The following is a 19,243-nucleotide window of genomic DNA, read 5'->3' as shown; positions in this document are numbered from 1 at the left end:
AGGCAAGTGATACCTGGAACTCACTGATCAGCTAGTCTAGGTAATCAATCAGTTCTGGATTCAAAAAATATGGTAGAGAGCAACTGAGGAAGGCACCTGACATTAACCTCGGCCTTTACACATATGCAAGCATACACACATATACACCACTACCACCAACACACACACACACACACACACACACACACACACACACACACACACACACGGTATGGTAAAGCACATCTGTTATTCCAGCACCCAGGAGGCTGCATTAGGAGAGTTCGAAGGCAACTTGGGCTATACAGTGTTCCAAGCTAGTCTTACTCTGTAGGTGGACTGTGGTATTTCTGGCTGGCCTTAAAGTCACTATGTAGCTAAGGATGACTTTGAATAATATACTGTGACAAAATATTACCATTGATATTCAAAAGTAAGCAATGTTCCCAAAAATATCTGTTCTAGGGAGTAGAGGAGAGATTGCAAAATAACTTCATTCACGAAAATTTTTTGTTTGTTTGTTTTTGTTTTTCGAGACAGGGTCTTGCTGTATTAGCCTTGGCTGTCCTGAACTCACTTTGTTGTTGTTGTTTTTAAAAGATTTATTTATTTTAGGTATATGAGTACACTGTCTTCATGCATACCAGAAGATGGCATCAGATTATATTGTAGATGGTTGTGAGCCACCATGTGGTGGCTGGTAATTGAACTCAGGTTCTCTGGAAGAGCAGCAAGTGCTCTTAACTGCTGAGCCATCTCTCCAGCCCCCCTGGACTCACTTTGTAGACCAGGCTGGCCTTGAACTCACAGTGATCCGCCTGCCTCTGCCTTCTGAGTGCTGGGATTAAAGGCGTGCGCCACCACGCCCGGCCACGTAATCTATTTTATTTCAATCATAGCTCCATTCCAGAACTTCCTTAAGCGCTACATTGAAATTGTGGGTAATCCTAGTAATTTAGTGTTTGGAGAGGTGGTGAACCACAAGGAAGATAGATATTTCAACAGACTAGTCTAACTCACCTGGAACTGCCACAAAGAATTTCACAGCATCCCGGTGCCCGTGGAAACAAAGCTGTGCATGTGCCATTGAACAGTAGGGTATAAATGTCCCTGGGGTTACTTTATCACTGTTCTCATCACCATAAACACGGATTACACTTCCAGGACGATTACCTGGAGTCCCTGAGGTTTTATTTGCTGCAAAGAGAAAAACCAAATACCAAGTATTTTCCTCTAGAATATAGTACTGAGGCACGAGGTTACTGGTTAATCCTTATGACATTATCTAAGAGCTACAGCCAGTAGAGATAACATAAGTGCAGCAACGCCAGCTCAAGGCAAAGCTGGAAAGAGATACAGCATGCTAGTTATTTTTAAGTACCTCAGTAATGGAGTAGGGGATTTTGCCAGTCTAGCAATGACTATGCTTCTATTAAATCGAGGGAAACCATTACAGTAAACAAAACAGAACTGAATCATAGTTAAATCTGTTAAGTTTTGTTTTATAGTCCTTATTAAAGGAAACTAAGCATTATACAAACTATAGTACAAAGGTGCATTCTTAGATAAGATCTCTATAGTTCATCTTCTGCCCCCTCCCCAGTAAGGGGTGGGAAAGCTTTGCTGTAAAGTACCCAGGCACCACCATCCAGAAGCTTGTGTTTATGCCAGGCTGACAGTTCGCTGGATTCCTATATAATAGCCAGACTTACAAAATACCCCCAATTCCATGGGTAAGTGAATGAAAGAAACATGAAGGGTAATAAGAGTCAATAATGTAGATTAATGACAGGTTTAAGAGATGTTTCATGTTTTTATTGGAAGGAAAACCAAGTCTGAAAGAAAGTTTAGCTGCAACAAAAGATGATCAATAGACTAAGCTGCTGAGCAGTTGGTGGCTATGTAACAAACGTTTTAAAGTAAAACAAAACAAAAACAAACAAACAAAAAAAACAAAACCTGCTGCAATGCAGTGACTGCGAGTGGGTGACACTGAACAACAGTCAAAAGGGTGTTCTAGAGAAGAGAAGACAGCCTCACAGTGGCTCTGAGAAGCCAGGAAGAGGTTTTGTTCTGGATCTGCACTTACCCCTCAGCCCCAGTAAACGTCCCTGGTGGAGGATTACCGCTAAAGTGAGAAAGGAGGAGAGGGGACATGGGGAGGTGCACGAGAGGAAGGAGAAGCATTACTGTGAGCCACCACTCAGCCACTTCTGCGTGGCCCTCCTCAGTCATGCCAACCTGGCAGAACAGCAAATGATGTGACTTCTTACCAAGGCCTCTACAAACAAACACTCTGCTCAAAAACGACGGCTGGATTTATTATGATGCATGCATATGAAGTCACTTCAGTGAAACAGAATCAAACCCTTAAGAACTGATGTAGAGTGCATACTAAAATTCTCTTTGTCAGTGTACCCAAAAGAAATTCCCTCTAAATAATTAGGCTAAATGTAACCCTCTTTTAAAGAGAAAGGTTATCTAGCCATTCGGAATGTCTCAGGTTTAAGAAGTGCTTTGAACATGTAGACCTGTAAGTGACTGCACAAAAAACACAGACTCTTTAAGGGCTCCAAACCCACCTTCTGGTGTTCCTTCCTCCCTTCCACTGAACAAGGTAATTAATTAACTATTTGATGAACTTAAGGCATTCTCCCCGCCCAACTATTCCTTGCCAGTGCATTTTGCAACATAAAATACTTAATGGATGATCAATGTAATAGAATACTATGAGGAACATACAAAGTACATTTTGTTCTCCAAAATAATAAAGCACATTCCTTTCAAACAGACAGCCTGTCTTCAGTACAAGGAAAGGCTCAGTGATCTGAGACTTCTCCCACAAGTTAAAAAACAATCTCAAATACAACAAATGGGATAGCCATAACTACTAGCCAGAGTGAATGAAAACTATGATGAATGAAATGCAGCACTTCTGAATGCTGGTATAACAAAGGTGAAGAGAAATGGACCTTTTATTTCAAGATGAAATAGTGCTGTGACTCCATAACTGAGAGGAAGAGCTTCCTACAATGAGAACGCTGAGAAACGGACAATGGCCCAGATACTTACAAGCTGATTCTGGAGAGTTTATAAACTGATTTCTGCATTGTCACAGGTCTGCCAAAATCTAAACAATTCCTTCAGTCTGAATTCTGGGCATCACTATTTCCTGCAATTCTTTGACTTGTGACAGTTATTTTAAAATATACTTACTTTCTGTTAATGGGATGGAGATAATGACACCGTTTCCTGTCCCCACCCACAAACGATTGCAGGACACCATAAGAGCTGTTATCCTCACAAAAGAGAAGCCCAGTTTTCCAGTGCCTGTAGGGGAGGGGGAAGAAAAACTGTTTGAGAAACTAGAGCAAATGGTGTTTCAGATTCTAAATCCCCAGGAGTCTCTGGTTTAAAAACCACAAAGAAAAAAGTGTGCTGAAAAGGAAAGTTGTGTGTGTGTGAGAGACAAGTCTCATGGCATGTGTAGGGTGGCTCTGAACTATGAAGCTAAGGCTAACCCTGACCTTGTGATTCTTCTGCCTCTATCTCACAAGTGGTATGATTGATTATAGGTGAATGTTGGGATTGTGGGTGGACACCACCATGCTCAGCTCAAAGCAAATTCTTATCCCTACCCAGATCTAGCCAGTGGACAGGACATTCTCCACAGCTGAGTGGAGAGTGGGATATGACTTCCACACGAACTCTGGTGCCTCATATTTGACCACGTCCCCTGGATGAGGAGACCTGGTGGCACTCAGAGGAAGGATAGCAGGCTACCAAGAAGAGACTTGATACCCTAAGAGCATATACAGGGGGAAGAGGTCCTCCTCAGTCACAGTCATAGGGGAGGGGAGTAAGGGGAAAATGCGAGGGAGGGAGGAATGGGAGGATACAAGGGATGGGATAACAACTGAGATGTAATATGAATAAATTAATAAAATACATTTTTAAAAAATAAATTAAAAAAAAGCAAATTCTTATTGGTTTTATTATTTGATAAGTCAAGGCTAATGAAAAAAGAAAATTCTACAAGCCAGGCACAGTGGCACACATGGCAGAGGCAGGTGGATCTCTTTGAGTTCGAGGCCAGCCTGGTCTACAAAGTGTGTCCAGGACAGCTACGACAACACAGAGAAACCCTGTCTTGAAGAAAACCAAAAATAAATAAACAAACAAATAAAAAGCTACATATGGCTGGCTTTATCAACCAGGAAGAAAGTACAAAGAAAATAGGTTAGAAGTACTGGGATATCATATAAAACTTAGAATAAACAAGTTTTTATATTTTAAGAGAATTTTTTATAAGTGATTTCAGAAATATGATTAAATAAATAAAACATTTAGACAAACATCAGTAACTCAAAGAACTGAGGTCCTGACCTTACAGGCAACATAAGAAGCAATCTTAACTCCTGTTCAGCCTAAGCTAGGAATCTTTAATTTAAAATAAATTTTTAAAAAGTCTTTTTTAAATTGGATTCATTTTATGTGTTTTGCCCACAGTATGTGTGTGTGCATCACTCACATGCCTGGGAACTGATGAAGCCAGAAAGGGTGTCAGATCCCTAAGAACTGGAGGTACCTATGTTTGCTGAACTGCCACGTGGGTGTCAGTGAAAACCAAACCCAGGTCCTCTGCCAGAGCAGCAAGTGCTCTTAACCACTGTCCCACGTCTTCAGCCCCAAGCTAGGAATCTTTCCCCCATCCTGCCCCACCCCCCTGTTTTAGCCCTGGCTGTCCTTTAAACTCACAGAGATCCCCCTGCCTCTGCCTCCCCAGTGCTGGGATTAAAGGCGTGCGCCACCACTGCCCAGCAAAGCTAGGACTTACTCTTTAACTCTAGAGTCCTTGTGAGCATGTTTCTAACATGCTTGACTCTATGGAGAAAGTACACAGCTTCACTGTGATTAAAGATGGTAAAAGGTTAAAAACTGTTGAGAGAAATCCATTTTTCCTCAGGAAAGGACTCCTTTATGATATGGCTAGTAGCCACAAAGCACTGCATTAGATGTTAAAAGTACAGTAGAGAACGAGACCAGAGACTGTCCTTGTCCTGCCTTCCCTGAGCTTCCTCTATGGGATAGAGACATAATATGGGTGCAATCACACTAATGCTAACCCTATGAAAATGACAGCTGGCTGTGGTGGCACACACTTTTCATCCCAGCTCTCGAGAGGCAGAGGCAGGGAGATCTCTGTGAGTTCCAGGTTCTGACCTGGGCTATACAGCAAAGATCCTCCCTGCCCCCTCTGTCTCTCTCTCTCCCTCTCTCCCCTCCCCCCTCCTCCCCCACTCTCATCTCTCAAAAGATACAGGACTTAAATAAAGGTCCCTCTTCAATATGACATGAGAACATGAGAGTAAATAAACATAGACCAAGAAGACTTTGCTAGGCAGAGGATACATAGCACATGTGAAGGTTCTGAAATGGGAAGGCACTTGTCAGTGTGTTGGACTGAGCAGGGAGACTGGTCTAGACTATGTAAAGCTGCCTGTGATGATCCAAGCGTCATCAGAGTCAGTGCATCAAGATGCTTTTGCACTTTACTTACTATGCAGAAGACAGAGCAGTGAAGAGACAAGGACATCAGTTAGGAGGAGGAGACTATCAAAGGGGAAAGGACAGTGGTCTGGTCTAAGGAGATAGTGGCCAAGATAACTAGTTTCAAAGTTGACAGAGTTCCAGGTCATCAAAGGATGTAAAGAACAAGGAGGAGAGAAAAACAAACAACAAACAAACCTAAATTCTAGTCAATGACCACGGTGCATTGGTGCATCTGTCCAATACCTCCAGTGATGAAAATGAACAATTCATGTGCTAACTGAGTCAGTAATTTTTCTCAGAGCATTAGAGGAGGTTGGAGGTGTAGTTTAGTTGTAGCCCATCTGCTCACTATACACAAAGCTCTGAGTTAGTGCCATAACATTGCATAAAATAACAAAATATTTTCACTGATTTTTCAAAAGGAAAACACTTTGGAAGCTTACCTAACATTTTGCTTACATAGGGTTCGATGTCCACATCCTGGAGATGTTGATATGTGTGTGCATGATAGAGGCGGAGCGTGGAATCCAAACGAATGGAGACCCACACACCATCACCCACCCATGCAAGCTGCCGGACTTGGCTCTCCTTCCTGGGATGTGCATCAAATGATTTCTAGAAGAGATGTTTAATAGTGAAATTATTTTTTGTTTTGTTTTCAAGACAGGGTTTCTCTGTGCAGCCCTGGCTGTCTTGGAACTCAGCCCTGGCTGTTTTGGAACTTGCTCTGCAGATCAGGCTGGCCACAAACTCAGAGATCCGACTGCCTCTGCCTACGCCTCCCAGGGGCTGGGACTAAAGGCATGCGCCACCACATCCAGCTAATGAAATTACTTTTGTCTCATAGGAAGTCATTTAAAACTAGATAATCAGAGGACCCAGGTTCAATTTTCAGCAGCCACACAGCAGCTCACAACTCTCTGTAACTCTAGTTCCAGAGGATCCAACACTCTCACACAGACATACATGCAGTCAAAACACCAAGATACATTAAAAAAAATTCTGCTAAATCTTCACAACAATCTGAAGATTGTTTATTAAAAGGGCCGAAATTTGCTTATCTTGTACGACTACTCTCCTATAAGTTCTTCCACCATAGAGTGCACACACACACACACACACACACACACACACACACACACACACACACACACAAGTAAATAAGAACAAAGGACCAAATGGTAGCTGGGCATGGTGGCTGATAACTTTAATCTTAGCACTTGGAAGTCTAAGACAGGAGGGCTGCTGTGAATTCAATGCCAGAGTGAGATTGCTTCAATAGTGAGACACAACATAGCAGAACCAAGTGGTGCTGGACTTCAGCACTGTACAGGACATTATCTTAAATAAACAACGCTGGCACATCCAGACTATCTAAGGTGTTCAGAGATGTGATGTCAGGATGTGGTATTGCTACAGAGCAAAGACAAGTCAGATTCTATTGGTAATAAACTAAAAGGATCCATGTTGTTTTAGAAGGAGCAACCATGAAAAATAAACACCAAATGGTTACCCGTGGATGTATTTGGCAGAGGTGGTACCTGATGAGACAGGGTCTTGCTATGTAGCCTAGGTTAGTCTCAGATTTGTGACAATTCTCCTACCTTAGCCTCCAGAGTGCTAGGATCACAGAGGTGTGCTATCATGTCTAGCTTTAACGGTGAGCTTCCTAAGGAAGAAAACTGGACATGGGGCAGGGAGAAATAGAAACTTCACCTAAAAGTTTCTTCTTGTAATTTTTTAAAAACAGTAAGAATGGATACATTGTGACCAAAATTTAAGATCTTGTCTTTAACTTTTTTTCACTGTAGTGCTATTTCTCAGTTTGTATGTACGTACAGATGAGTCTGACTATCTATGGGGTAGTGGGAATCCTCTCAACCAGCCCTTAGATGACTAGAGATATTAAGAACCACATTTCAGCAGGCACGGTGCTGCTGCATACTTTTAATTCCAGTCCTCAGAAGGTGAGGCAAGTAGATCTCTGCGGCCAGACTGGTCTACATAGTGAGTTCCAGGATAGTCAGGGATATGTAGAGACCCTGTCTCCAAAACCAAAACCACAACAAAAACACATATTCTAATAAAATACATACATATGTGGATACATATAGAGACACAAACATTTATGTCTCTGTCCTTACAAACAAAACAAAATAAAACCAGCAACAACAAAAAAACCAACCAATCAAACAAAATCCCACCATCTCCTACCCTCATAGTCTAAATGACAAAGGAGGCAAAGAAATAGAGAAAGCTAAGACACCCACAACTCTATCTGAAGTGCCTTTAAACAGTCTTTAAAGAAGCTGAAAATAAGTATTTAGTCTTGTAGATACACCATTTCAGCATGTATATAATATATAGGTTAACTTGCCTCTATCTTCATAGCCTTTGGCTGAACCACGTAGATCTTGTTCCTGTAGCCACACCAGACTTTGTCATGCACCACAGTCATGCACCGTATGGAATGATGGGGGCGCCCAAGGTCTAAAAGGTGATAGTTTGACAGGTCCCACTGTCCATCTTTAAAACAAGAAGTACGTTTATAATTAAGCATACCACTTTTTATTGATGAGGCACTTAAAGCAACATATATTAAATATACTTTTATCTGTATAAGTTATATAGCTAAAAGAGATCACAAAACGTCTGCTCCAACCTGCCACCCACTAACTGGATTCTCATGAAAGCATGTTTTCAAAAATGGTAATATAGTTTGGTGCAGTGGTGCACACCTTTAATCCCAACATCAGGGTGCTATAGGGCAAACTGATTTCTTTGAATTCAAGGTCAGCCTGGTTTATATAGTAAGTTCCAGGCTAACTAAGGATACTTAGCGAGACCTAGCTTTAAAAAAAAAAAAAAAAAAGGTAAAGTGACAAATCAGTCATAGGTTATCTGAATACGGCAGTCTTTATTTAGAATTAGAATGGAATTAGGGCTTGGGGCATATCTTAGAAGTGCAAGATCCAGTCTCTAGCAACATGCACACAAACACTCCACATACTGGAGAACAAATAGTTGTCTGGAGGATTATATTTGTCTTGCAATTTGATGGATTTTCTTAGTAGAAACTGAAGGCAACTCATTGCTAACATGTTAGAAACTATGCACATACTCTGAACATCTTTAATTAATCAATCTGAAATCCTAAATGCTGAGAAATAAAAAAAGAATGAAAGCTGACACAGCATGTGTGTGATATCACCCATTAGTCTATAGTTTTGCCTAGTGAAAGTCAATGAATACATATAACCCTAACTTTATTACATTTCTAGGTTTTCTTTTTTGGTTTTGGTTTTGGTTTTTTAAGGTAAGGTTTCTTTGTAGCCCTGGTTATCCTGGAACTTGTGCAGATCTGTAGGTTAAGCTGATCTCAAATTCCGAGACCCCTCTGCCTCTGCCTCCAGGTCTCTTCACCCCATCACTTCTGTGTGCATTCTATCTACCGTCCTTTACGAATCCTTCATGCTACTTCGACTTTGTTGACTCCCACTGCAAACGCTTTAGGAGGAAAGATCACCACCAGCCCTGACAGACACTATAGAGCTGGAGGCTTTAAACATTAATTACTCTTACTGAGCTGACAGTCAACCTTTAGGTAATTCTAACTCCTGAGAAATATCTTGCTCTTTTGAACCCAACAGCAGGTCTTTATATTGATCCTTAACACATCCAACTTCTTTTATTCTGCTTATCAACACTTCTATTATTCCACTTTTTTTAGTCTCTTTCACTGACTCACTAAGGGGCTATGAATAAGTGAATAAAATGCTGGCCTTAGCTAGGTGTGGTGGCGCACACCTTTAATCCCAGCACTCCAGAGGGAGAGGCAGGTGGATCACTGTGAGTTCAAGGCCAGCCTGGTCTACAAAGTGAGTACAGGACAGCTAAAGCTACCCAGAAAAACTCTGCCTCAAAAAACAAAAACCAAAACAAACAAAAAAATTACTCTCCTCAGTTAAGTAATGAAGATGACAACAGAACCTAATTCATAAGAGTTTAAACAAAGAACAAAAAAACCACAGCTGTTTCTCTGTGATGACACAGTCAATAACAAGCAATTTCTACATGTCAACCAGTTCAAGGAACCCAAGCACCATTTACCTAACACATCTGTATGCCCACAAGGACAAGAGATTTCATTAAAACCTAAATTAGTCTATCTTCTTCATATTTCCTTGATCTATCAACCTACTGGATAATTATTTTTGGATGACACACATAACAAGGTTAGTTATGATGATACATATGTTTCTTGAATCAGCTCGTGTGAAGCAGACTTTCTCAAGTTGCCTTGTCTTTGCCTGTAGTTGTAGAAATAATGTGACACGAAAAATGACTAAACTTTACTCAACTGAAAGATAACTGGGGGTTTATGGGCTGGAAGCAGTTAAGAACACTTACTGCTTTTGCAAAGGATCCATGTTTGGTTCCTAATACCCACAACTCACAATTGCCTATAACTACAGCTCCAATGGATCTGATACCCTTTGGCCTCTGTGGGCTAATGCATACTTGTCATGCATATAAACACATCCAGACATACACACACACACACACACACACACACACACACACACACACGAGAGAGAGAGAGAGAGAGAGAGAGAGAGAGAGAGAGAGAGAGAGAGAAAGAAGAGAAGAGAAGAGAAGAGAAGAGAAGAGAAGAGAGGAAGAGAGATTAAAAAAAAAATCTAAAAGAATTGTTTTAAAGCCAGGTTTGGGCTGGGCGTGGTGGCACATGCCTTTAATCCCAGCACTTGGGAGGCAGAGGCAGGTGGATCACTGTGAGTTTGAGGCCAGCCTGGTCTCCAAAGAGAGTCCAGGATGGCCAAGATAACATAGAGAAACCCTGTCTCAAAAAAATCCCCCCCAAAAAAGAAAGAAAGAAAGAAAAAGCCAGGTTTGGTGGCCCATATTTATAATTCCAGTACTTGGGAGACTAAAACAAGAAAACTGTTAACTCTAGGCCAATCTTGACTACGGAGTGAGACCCTTTCTTAAACAAAACAAGGTTTTCTTAAATAAAGCAGGTGGAAATTATTTTTTTAAAAATAGGATAAAGCTGTGTGTGATGGCACATACTTTTAATCCTTGCACTTGAGAGGCAGAGGCAGGTGGATCTCTGTGAATTCAGGCCAGCCTGGTCTACAAAGTGAGTTCCAGGAGGGCCAGGGCTATACAGAGAAACCCTGCCACAAAAACAAACGAAAACAAAAAAGGGATAAAAGAATTATCCTTGCCAAATTTTTTCTAATTAAATATATGATAAAGTTGAGGCATTGCACTACATAAAGGCATCAGAGAGCTGGGGAGATGGCTGAGGAAATAAGGTGCTTATTGGGCAAAATGAGAACTGAGCTTAGAGCCGCAGAATCTATGTGCTACAGGGGCAGCAGCACACACCTGTTATCCCAACTCTCCCTGGGGAGAGAGACAAGAGAGTTTCTGGAAACTAGGAGGCCAGCTAGCTTGGCATACACATCTGTGGGAGGTTGGTCTGATGTATTTTGATGATAATTACTGCTTGCTGGCTCTGTCCCACCTGTACCTTGCCTAAGAGCTTAACCTCTTTAACCAGTAAAAGGCCATCACACCTGGGCAGGGCAAATGGGATAGGCGTGACTAAGGTTCCCAGGCTGGGGGAGAGAGAGGGAATCTTGGGAGGAAGGAGACCAGAGGAGAGGAGAAGGAGGCTGCACCATCATGGGTTAGGTGGAAGAGAAGCACATGGCTGACGTGGATGGAGGATTTGGCCCAGATGAAGAACATTATCAAATATATATATTCCATATCTGCCCCACTATGGGAAGTACTTTAGGGGATTAATATCTGCCTTGCCCCAGGTTAACTAAGGGTATTTTAAAATGTAACAGGTGTCTGTGTCTTGATTGACTGCTAGCATGTTAGAAAATACTGTCATAATTGTAATCATAGGCTTGATAATAAACATTATTAGGCCTTCTGGTAATTTAACTGTAACACACATCAGTAAGTAACAAAAGACCCTATCTAGAGCAAGATAAGGAGGTAATAATAACTAACACAAAATTGTTGTTGCACACACACCATGGCACATGCATGCCCATATTCACATACAGGAACATCTATGTACACACATCAGAAGCATACATACAAAGACAATGTATATATAATATATGGGCACAGAAAATGCTAAACTTTTCATTGTGATAAACATACTTGTCTATCAGGAACACCTAATGCATACCCCCACAAAGGCATGCATATATTTATTGATATATATCACTAATGTTTCACTTAAAACCTCATTCTCTTTTTAGATACCAGTTCTTTCAAATACAGTAATCCAATCAACTTGAAAATGCTCTGCAAAGCAACATGTTGGTAAACAACATTATAAGCACTCACCAACGCCTCTGTGGAAGATTGCAAGGGTACCATCAGCCAGGGCGACTAGCACAATTCCTTTCACGTGCCTGAAAGTAGGGAGAAGAGTTTCAGAGCCTGCACTCAGGAGCACAGAATGGACCATGTGTTACTGATCTGGTGCAGAGTTTGTGATGAGGGTCTGACACAACTCTCGAATATGCTGCTGTCTACACTGTGAGCATCTTGTTACGGAAATGCACCACAGAAAATAGCACACAGCTATGTGGTTATCTGGAGGTGCTTTGCTGTCTGGCCCAAGGCTCCTCCTCTCATAATACCTCAATATAACTCGACAGACCAGACACACATCTGGACAGGAACTAACAGACTCAGTCCTTGAGATTTACAAACAAACAGTTGGAACTTTGCCAGTCAACATATGAAAAATAGTAAAACAATGGCCCAGTCAATGCATTCCCCAGCTATAAGGAATAGTCTGAAACAAATACAGAACTACTAAAGTAAATATTCAACTGCAAAGTTTTCTCTTCTACTTAAATGTTTCCTACTTTCCACGTTAGAGTTTCCTTCTCACCCCATTTCTCTAGTCCACTAGCACAGTGGTGGTTTGAACCAGCTGTCTCCTACAGTCTTGGGGATCTGAGTACTTGGTCTCTGGGTGGTTGGTGCTATTTGGAGGGAGTGTGGCATTGTTAAAAGAGTGTAAAAGACTTGCATCATTGCTAGTTTGCTGTCTCTGCTTCCTACATGTAGTCCATTTGTGAGTCCCCCAACACCCTGCTCCAGCCTGCTGCCACCATGTTTCCCTGTCCTGATGGACTCTTATCCCTCTGGATCCATAGGCCCAAATAAACCCTGCCTTCAACGAGTCTCCTTGGTCATGGTGTTTTATCACAGAAATAGCAAAGTAACTAAGATAATGGTTAAAACCAGCCAACAAACAAATTAAACTTGTAAAGTGATTTATCATTAGATACATTTTAGCTTTAATACTCTGAAAATCTATTTTACATCAAAATCAAAACTTTTGAAAGGAATAGTTTAAAAAATATAACTTACACAATACTGAGAATTGAGTCTTTGAGCTTAATGGAGTGGAGACATTTCCTCCATTGGGCTACAGATGAATGGACGTACAAACTGCAGGAGTAAATTCAAGACTGTTAAGGCATGGCCCTCTACCAACGCTTCTGTCTAAATGACTGCAGATACCACCAAGAGGAGCACAGTGTAACATGCAAGTTTTAGGAAAAGGGCTTCATACTTCTGTATAAAAAAAGAAAGAGCAAGGGGTAGGAAGAGGGAGGGAGACAGAAAGACAGAGAGGAGGGGAGAAGGGAGGCAAGGGAACAAGCCCCTAAGAGAGAAACAGGCTATTTACACAAACAGAACTTGTATTGATACTAGAGCATTAAGTAATAACTCCAGCTAATTCTGGGTAGCCCCATGCCTTATCTGCAGAAAACTCATTTCATGAATAATCTAACATCTCTAGTACATAAACTTTTCAATGAGAGAGTGACTCACATCAGACAGTGGCTGACTATGGCCTGCATGCTAAGTCAGAATTCTATGGAAAAGACACATAATGCTGCCCCTTTCCCTGCTTAGCCTTTGGAAACACACTGCTCTATACGCGGCCCCAGACTACCAGTAAGTAAATAAACTGGGCTGGGTATAGTGGCGCACAGCTTTAATCCTTAAACTAGTGAGGTAGAGGCAAGCAAATCTCTGAGTTCACCATCAGCCTGGTCTATAGACTTTCAGGACAGCCAAAGCCGAGAGGTATCAACACAGTGATACCCTGTGATTTAAAAAAAAAAAAAGTGAATTAACCATGTAATATAGATTATCATCCTCTGAGCTTTCAAATTATAATTTATTATCTTTTTTTTTTTAAGATTTAAAAAATTTTATGTGTGTCTTTGCCTGCATGTATGTCCTTGCACCATGTGTGTACCTGGTAACTATGGAGACCTGGAACCAGAGTTATAAACAGTTGTTACAGATGTTATCATGTGAGTGCAGGGAACTGACTGGATCCTCTACAAGAGCAGTAAGCACTCTCAATAAGCCACCTCTGCAGCCTCTTTTTTTGTTGGTTGTTGTTTGAGACAGAGTTTCTCTGTCTAATAGCCCTGGCTGTCCTGGAACTTTCTTTGTAGAACAGGCTGGGCTTGAGATCACAGAGATCTGCCTCTCCCAAGTGATGAGATTTAAATTGTGGACCAACCACCACCTGGCTGCAGCCTCATTTTTATTTTATTTTATTTTTTGGTTTTTCAAGACAGGGTTTCTCTGTGTAGCCTTGGCTGTCCTGGACTCACTTTGTAGACCAGGCTGGCCTCCAACTCACAGCAATCTGCCTGCCTCTGCCTCCAGAGTGCTGGGATTAAAGGTGTGCACCACCACGCCTGGATCGCAGCCTCATTTTTTATTTACTCTTTTTTTTGGGGGGGTGGGGTGGGGTTTGAGACAAGGTTTCTCTGTGTAGCCCTGGCTGTTCTGTTACTCACTAGCTAAAGTAGGCTGGCCTTGAACTCAGAAATCCACTAAAGGTGTGTACCACCACTGCCTGGCACAATTTATTCTTAATTGTGTACTAGATTTAAATTTTTTCTTTAAGAGAGGATCTTGTTTTAAGCTAGGCTAACTTAAAATTTATAATCCTTCTGTCTCAGCATTCTGTGTGCTGAGATCATAGGCATATACTACAATGCTTGATTCAGATGTAAAAATCCCATTTACCATTGGGAGGTGGCGGTGCACACCTTTAATCCCAGCACTCAGGAGGAAGAGGCAGGTGTATCTCTGAGTTTGAGGCTAGCCTCGTCTACAGAGTGAGTTCAGGTACAGCCAGGGCAACACAGAGAAATCCTGTCTCAAAAAAACTCACTCCCTCACTCTATCCTATTTACCTTTCTTCCTAAGAATAGTACATAAAGAGAACATGCTATGACAAAGAAATTAATTTTACCATTTAAAATTAATGGAAATCTAGTTTATAAAAGTTGCAACAAAACACATTTTACGCATATAAAATTTTCTGTATTAATCTACACTTTTTGTTTATCTTTACCTTTACTACATTTCATTTATCTTTTACTTAAGAGTTTTGGGTTTTGTGAAGGGGTCTCACTTCACTACATAACCCAGGATAAGAAGGAAGGTTCTGTGGCTCAAGCTAACCTGCAACTTGCAATCCTCCTGCCTCAACCTCCCAAGCGCTGAAATTACAGGTCTGTATTACTAGGAAATGTTGTGTTAGGATGCTGGTACTCACCAGCCATTCTGAGCTCCAAGCCACATGGTGGGTAGAAGACTACTCATCTTCTGAGCTTCTTCTCTCACCAGGTCTTGCTCATTTGGCAATACTGATATTTGATCTCTGTACACATCTGAGTCACTACTGGGAAAATGAGGCACAAGGAAAAAAAAAACCGCAGACTGGGTACATTCAGCTTTAGTTTTCAGGAATTGAACAGTTCTACATTGAAGTTTACTATAATAAACAAACACTAAGATTCCAGAAAAGTCAATGTAAAATGCTTACACATTAAGCAGTTTAACAACTGTACCAGAAATACTAACAAACTAGGAAGCTCAAAGTGCAGAAAAGGAAGCCAGACGTAGTGGTGCATGCCTTTAATCCCAGCACTAAGGAAGGCAGAGGAAGGTGGATTGCTGTGAGCTTGGTCTACAAAGTGAGTCCAGGACAGCCAGGATGACACAGAGAAACCCTGTCTCCAAAAACCAGAAGAAAACAAACAAACCAACAAGTGAAGAAAAGAGAATAAGATATAGTAATATTGTCAGTTAATATCCAGGACTTTAATTGTGGCTCTCAAAAAGGAAAGAAGCCGCCGGGCGGTGGTGGCGCACGCCTTTAATTCCCTGCACTTGGGAGGGAGAGGCAGGCGGATCACTGTGAGTTCGAGGCCAGCCTGGTCTACAATGCAAGTCCAGGACAGCTGAGGCTACACAGAGAAACCCTGTGTCAAAAAAACAATACAAAATAAAACAAAAACAAAAACAAAAACAAAAACAAAAAAAAAAAGAAAAGAAGCCAAAAATAATGAAACCAAAACATGATAGAAAATTATGGCTTTGTTTCTTCTAGGGTAGGTGGGACAGAGAAGGGAGAGATAGTTTCTTTAAAAACCACTCACCTCAGCTGGGTGGTGGTGCACACCTGTAATCCCAGCACTTGGGAGGCAGAGACATTCAGATCACTATGAGTTCAAGGCTGGCCTGGTCTACAAAGCAAGTCCAGGACAGCAAAGATAACATAGAGAAACTCTGCCTTGAAAAACCAAGTATACCGCCTCACCCCCAAAGGAGGTTGAAAAAAATATATATATACACATATGTTTATATATACATATATTTTTTGAAGATTTATTTTTATTTTATGTGCATTTGGTGTTTTGCACCTGCAAGTCTGCAAAAGGGCACTCTGGAAGGGGAGCTACAGAGACGAAGAGCTGCCATGAGGGTGCCGGGAATTGGACCTGAGTCCCCTGGAAGAGCAGTCAGTACTCTCAACCTCTGAGCCATTTACTTAGCTCTGATGTATAATTTGTTTGTTTATTTTTGCTTTTTGAGACAGGGTCTCTCTGTGTAGCCTTGGCTGTCCTGGACTCACTCTGTAGACGAGGCTGGCCTCGAACTCACAGTGATCCACCTGGTTCTGTATCACCATGCCCAGCCTCCAATATATAATTTTTAATGTATAATTAATTTTATAATAAATGATAACAAAACATGTTTATATCCCACCACAAATCCCTTCTTTTGGGTTGTTAGGGCATAGTAAGTAGATGATATAAAACTGGGCTATCAAATTCAAAACATGACTTCACCCTGAAATTAATTATAAATGCTAATAAACTCTTGGTTGTACTATATACTAAGAAAAACAAATTGTAGAAAGAAACCAGTTTCCAAAGGGCTGTATCTAAGGGGATAAAAAATGTACTAAATGGCTCTGGTTTTAACCAGACCTCTGGTCTTTTAAAGCAGAGGCCTTAACAACAAAATGTGCATGAAAACCAAATTCAAAAGGACCGCCTCAAGTCTATTTTGGGAAAAATCAAACAGTGATAATGGCTAATTTTGATGATAACTAGAGTGGCTATTTGACACTACGTTGATTCTTTTTTTTTTTGGTGCAGACTCTCCCAAATTGCTCATTTAGGATACACACCTTGACTGAAACACTGGGGAGAGCTCTTCTGGGATCTGAACTCCCAGAGGATCTGTAAACACATGCTCTGTGTACACGCCAGGCTGTGAGATGTCCACAGTGTCTTCAGTGGACCCTGCATTGCCCTCTGTGGCTTCAGTTGCTTCTTCTGCTGTTGGAACATTTTCATCAACCTCACTATTTTCAGCTTCCATTTCTATAAAAACAGAAAAACATTGTATGCTGAATGAGTTTTTCACCATACTAACCCCTGCTCTGGAACTCCACCCCATTGAGCTCTCCTTGTCACTGCGTAACGACATGGAGAACTCCTCACAGTCACTACAGCATCTTCTTTCCAGCTCTTGCACCCCGGCTAACTTAACGATCGACAAGACTATAACGTGGCACTCTCAAATAGGCTCAGACTCTCCACAGAGGTACCTGGTGGCTTTTCTATCACTGGAGAAGCACCGTTGGTACTTGGGGAAGTAGCAGTTCCTGTCACTCCTTCTGTGGAGCACCCAACCACTGTGATGCCTCCTAGCAAGCTGTCCATCTCAGCAGAGCTGTTGCTTGTCATGCTTCCACACAAAGATGCTTTGTCTACCTGACCAGATTCAGAAAGCTCTTCTCCTGCAGGGTAGTCTGTTTCCCGAGCTCCTTAAAAAAAAGAAGAGATGCAACTTTCTTTGAATATTCCGTAACTATAAGCAGTAGCTACTTTCTTTCTTTTTTCTTTTTTGTTTTTCAAGATAGGGTTTCTTTGTGTAGCCTTGGCTGTCTTGGACTCCCTCTGTAGACCAGGCTGGCCTTGAACTCACAGAGATCTGCCTGCCTCTGCCTCCCTGAGGTTCCCTGTGCAGGGATTCCAGGCATGTGCCTCCATGACTGGCTCGCAGTAGCTACTTTCTATTAAAGCAACTCTAGGTTTGAAGAGAGACACATCAAAGTGAAACACATCAAAGAAGGCAGTGTTAAGTTTAAAGTAATTTTGATTAAAATGAAAAAGTAATTTAGAAGTGAAATAGCATTTTTATTACTTTATAGTCTAATAAAAATGTTAAAAATAATACCTCTGTTTTTGGTTTTGTAAGAGATAGGGCAGGCAACATGGCTCAGAAGGTAGAAAGAATTTGCTATACAAATCTGATAGTCTGAGTTCGGTCTCTATAACCAACAGTGGGAAGTGGAAAAATAAAATCAACTCCCCAAATCGTGCACTCACACACACAATAATAAAACATTTAAAAGATACTTATAATACAGATTTATTAATGTTGGACAACAACACAAGGTGGGGTGATTTTTGGAGACAAGGTCTCACTTGGTCCATGATGGCCTTGAACTCTATGTAGTCAAGGCTGACTTAGAGTCCTGATCCTCCTGTCTCCACCTCTCAAAAGCTGGATTACATGTATCCACCACCACACCTGGCTGAGCCAACAGAAAAGAGAGCATGAAGCTCAGTTGGCAAAGCTCCTGCTGCACAAGCCCAAGTGCCATAAGTCTCATCGCTGTAACTCTTAATTTTAAGGTGGAGGGAGAGACTCAACAGTCCTCTGACCTCCATCCATGTGCCAGGGCTTATGCAGTGTTTCCACACACCACATATATACACACGCAATAAAAACAAACATTTTAAAGATTGTTTCAGAAACTAATAACTATACAATAAAAAAGAAACTGATCAGTGGTTAAATAGCCAATATACAATAAGTTAACAAACAGGGCAAAAAAGAAAAAGTAAGTCATGTGTCACATCCAATCCTGGCTTCACTCCCCATAGACACAAAAACAAATTCCTTCAAGTTAACTGTTTTTTATTTTATTTTATTCTTTTTTTATTTTTGGTTTTTTGAGACAGGGTTTCTCTGTGTAACTTTGACTATCCTGACTGCTTTGTAGACCAGGCTAGCCTCGAACTCACAAGTGCTGGGATTAAAGGCGTGCACCACCACCGCCCTGCTTAACTGTATCTATTAACTGATAATTCAATCACATTTTTCCCCTTTTTGGGGGAAAGGATGAGACAGAACTTTTCTAAATAGGGTCAGGCTGGCCTTCAAACAGGTACTCTGTTTGCCTCTGCTTCGTAGGGGCTGCGATTAAAGGCATGTGACACCACACCTGGCCTTGCACCTGAAA

The 19,243-nt window shown here is 41.3% G+C and overlaps 1 protein-coding gene across 10 annotated transcripts in view; it reads right to left on the bottom strand.

Annotated features, from left to right (window-relative positions):
* SPAG9 (sperm associated antigen 9) overlaps positions 1 to 19,243 on the bottom strand; it is a 133,961-nt gene that overhangs the window by 11,304 nt on the left and 103,414 nt on the right. For 5 of the 10 annotated variants that reach the window (XM_084803315.1, XM_084803319.1, XM_084803324.1 and 2 more), the window contains 10 exons: positions 17,540 to 17,758; positions 17,117 to 17,312; positions 15,194 to 15,319; positions 12,970 to 13,050; positions 11,929 to 11,996; positions 7,910 to 8,058; positions 5,976 to 6,147; positions 3,196 to 3,309; positions 2,069 to 2,107; positions 1,000 to 1,176 (listed from right to left, as the gene is read on the bottom strand). In XM_084803315.1, coding sequence (XP_084659441.1) covers positions 1,000 to 1,176; positions 2,069 to 2,107; positions 3,196 to 3,309; positions 5,976 to 6,147; positions 7,910 to 8,058; positions 11,929 to 11,996; positions 12,970 to 13,050; positions 15,194 to 15,319; positions 17,117 to 17,312; positions 17,540 to 17,758 — 1,341 coding nt within the window. The remainder of the gene's footprint in view (positions 1 to 999; positions 1,177 to 2,068; positions 2,108 to 3,195; positions 3,310 to 5,975; positions 6,148 to 7,909; positions 8,059 to 11,928; positions 11,997 to 12,969; positions 13,051 to 15,193; positions 15,320 to 17,116; positions 17,313 to 17,539; positions 17,759 to 19,243) is intronic. The other 5 variants (XM_084803318.1, XM_084803321.1, XM_084803316.1 and 2 more) reach the window with 2 other exon arrangements.

This window comes from Acomys minous, assembly GCF_964271855.1.
Source record: "Acomys minous genome assembly, chromosome: 12".
NCBI lineage: Eukaryota > Metazoa > Chordata > Mammalia > Rodentia > Muridae > Acomys > Acomys minous.
The sequence above is the reverse complement of the archived record's forward strand: the minus strand, read 5'-3'. Positions and strand labels throughout refer to the sequence as shown.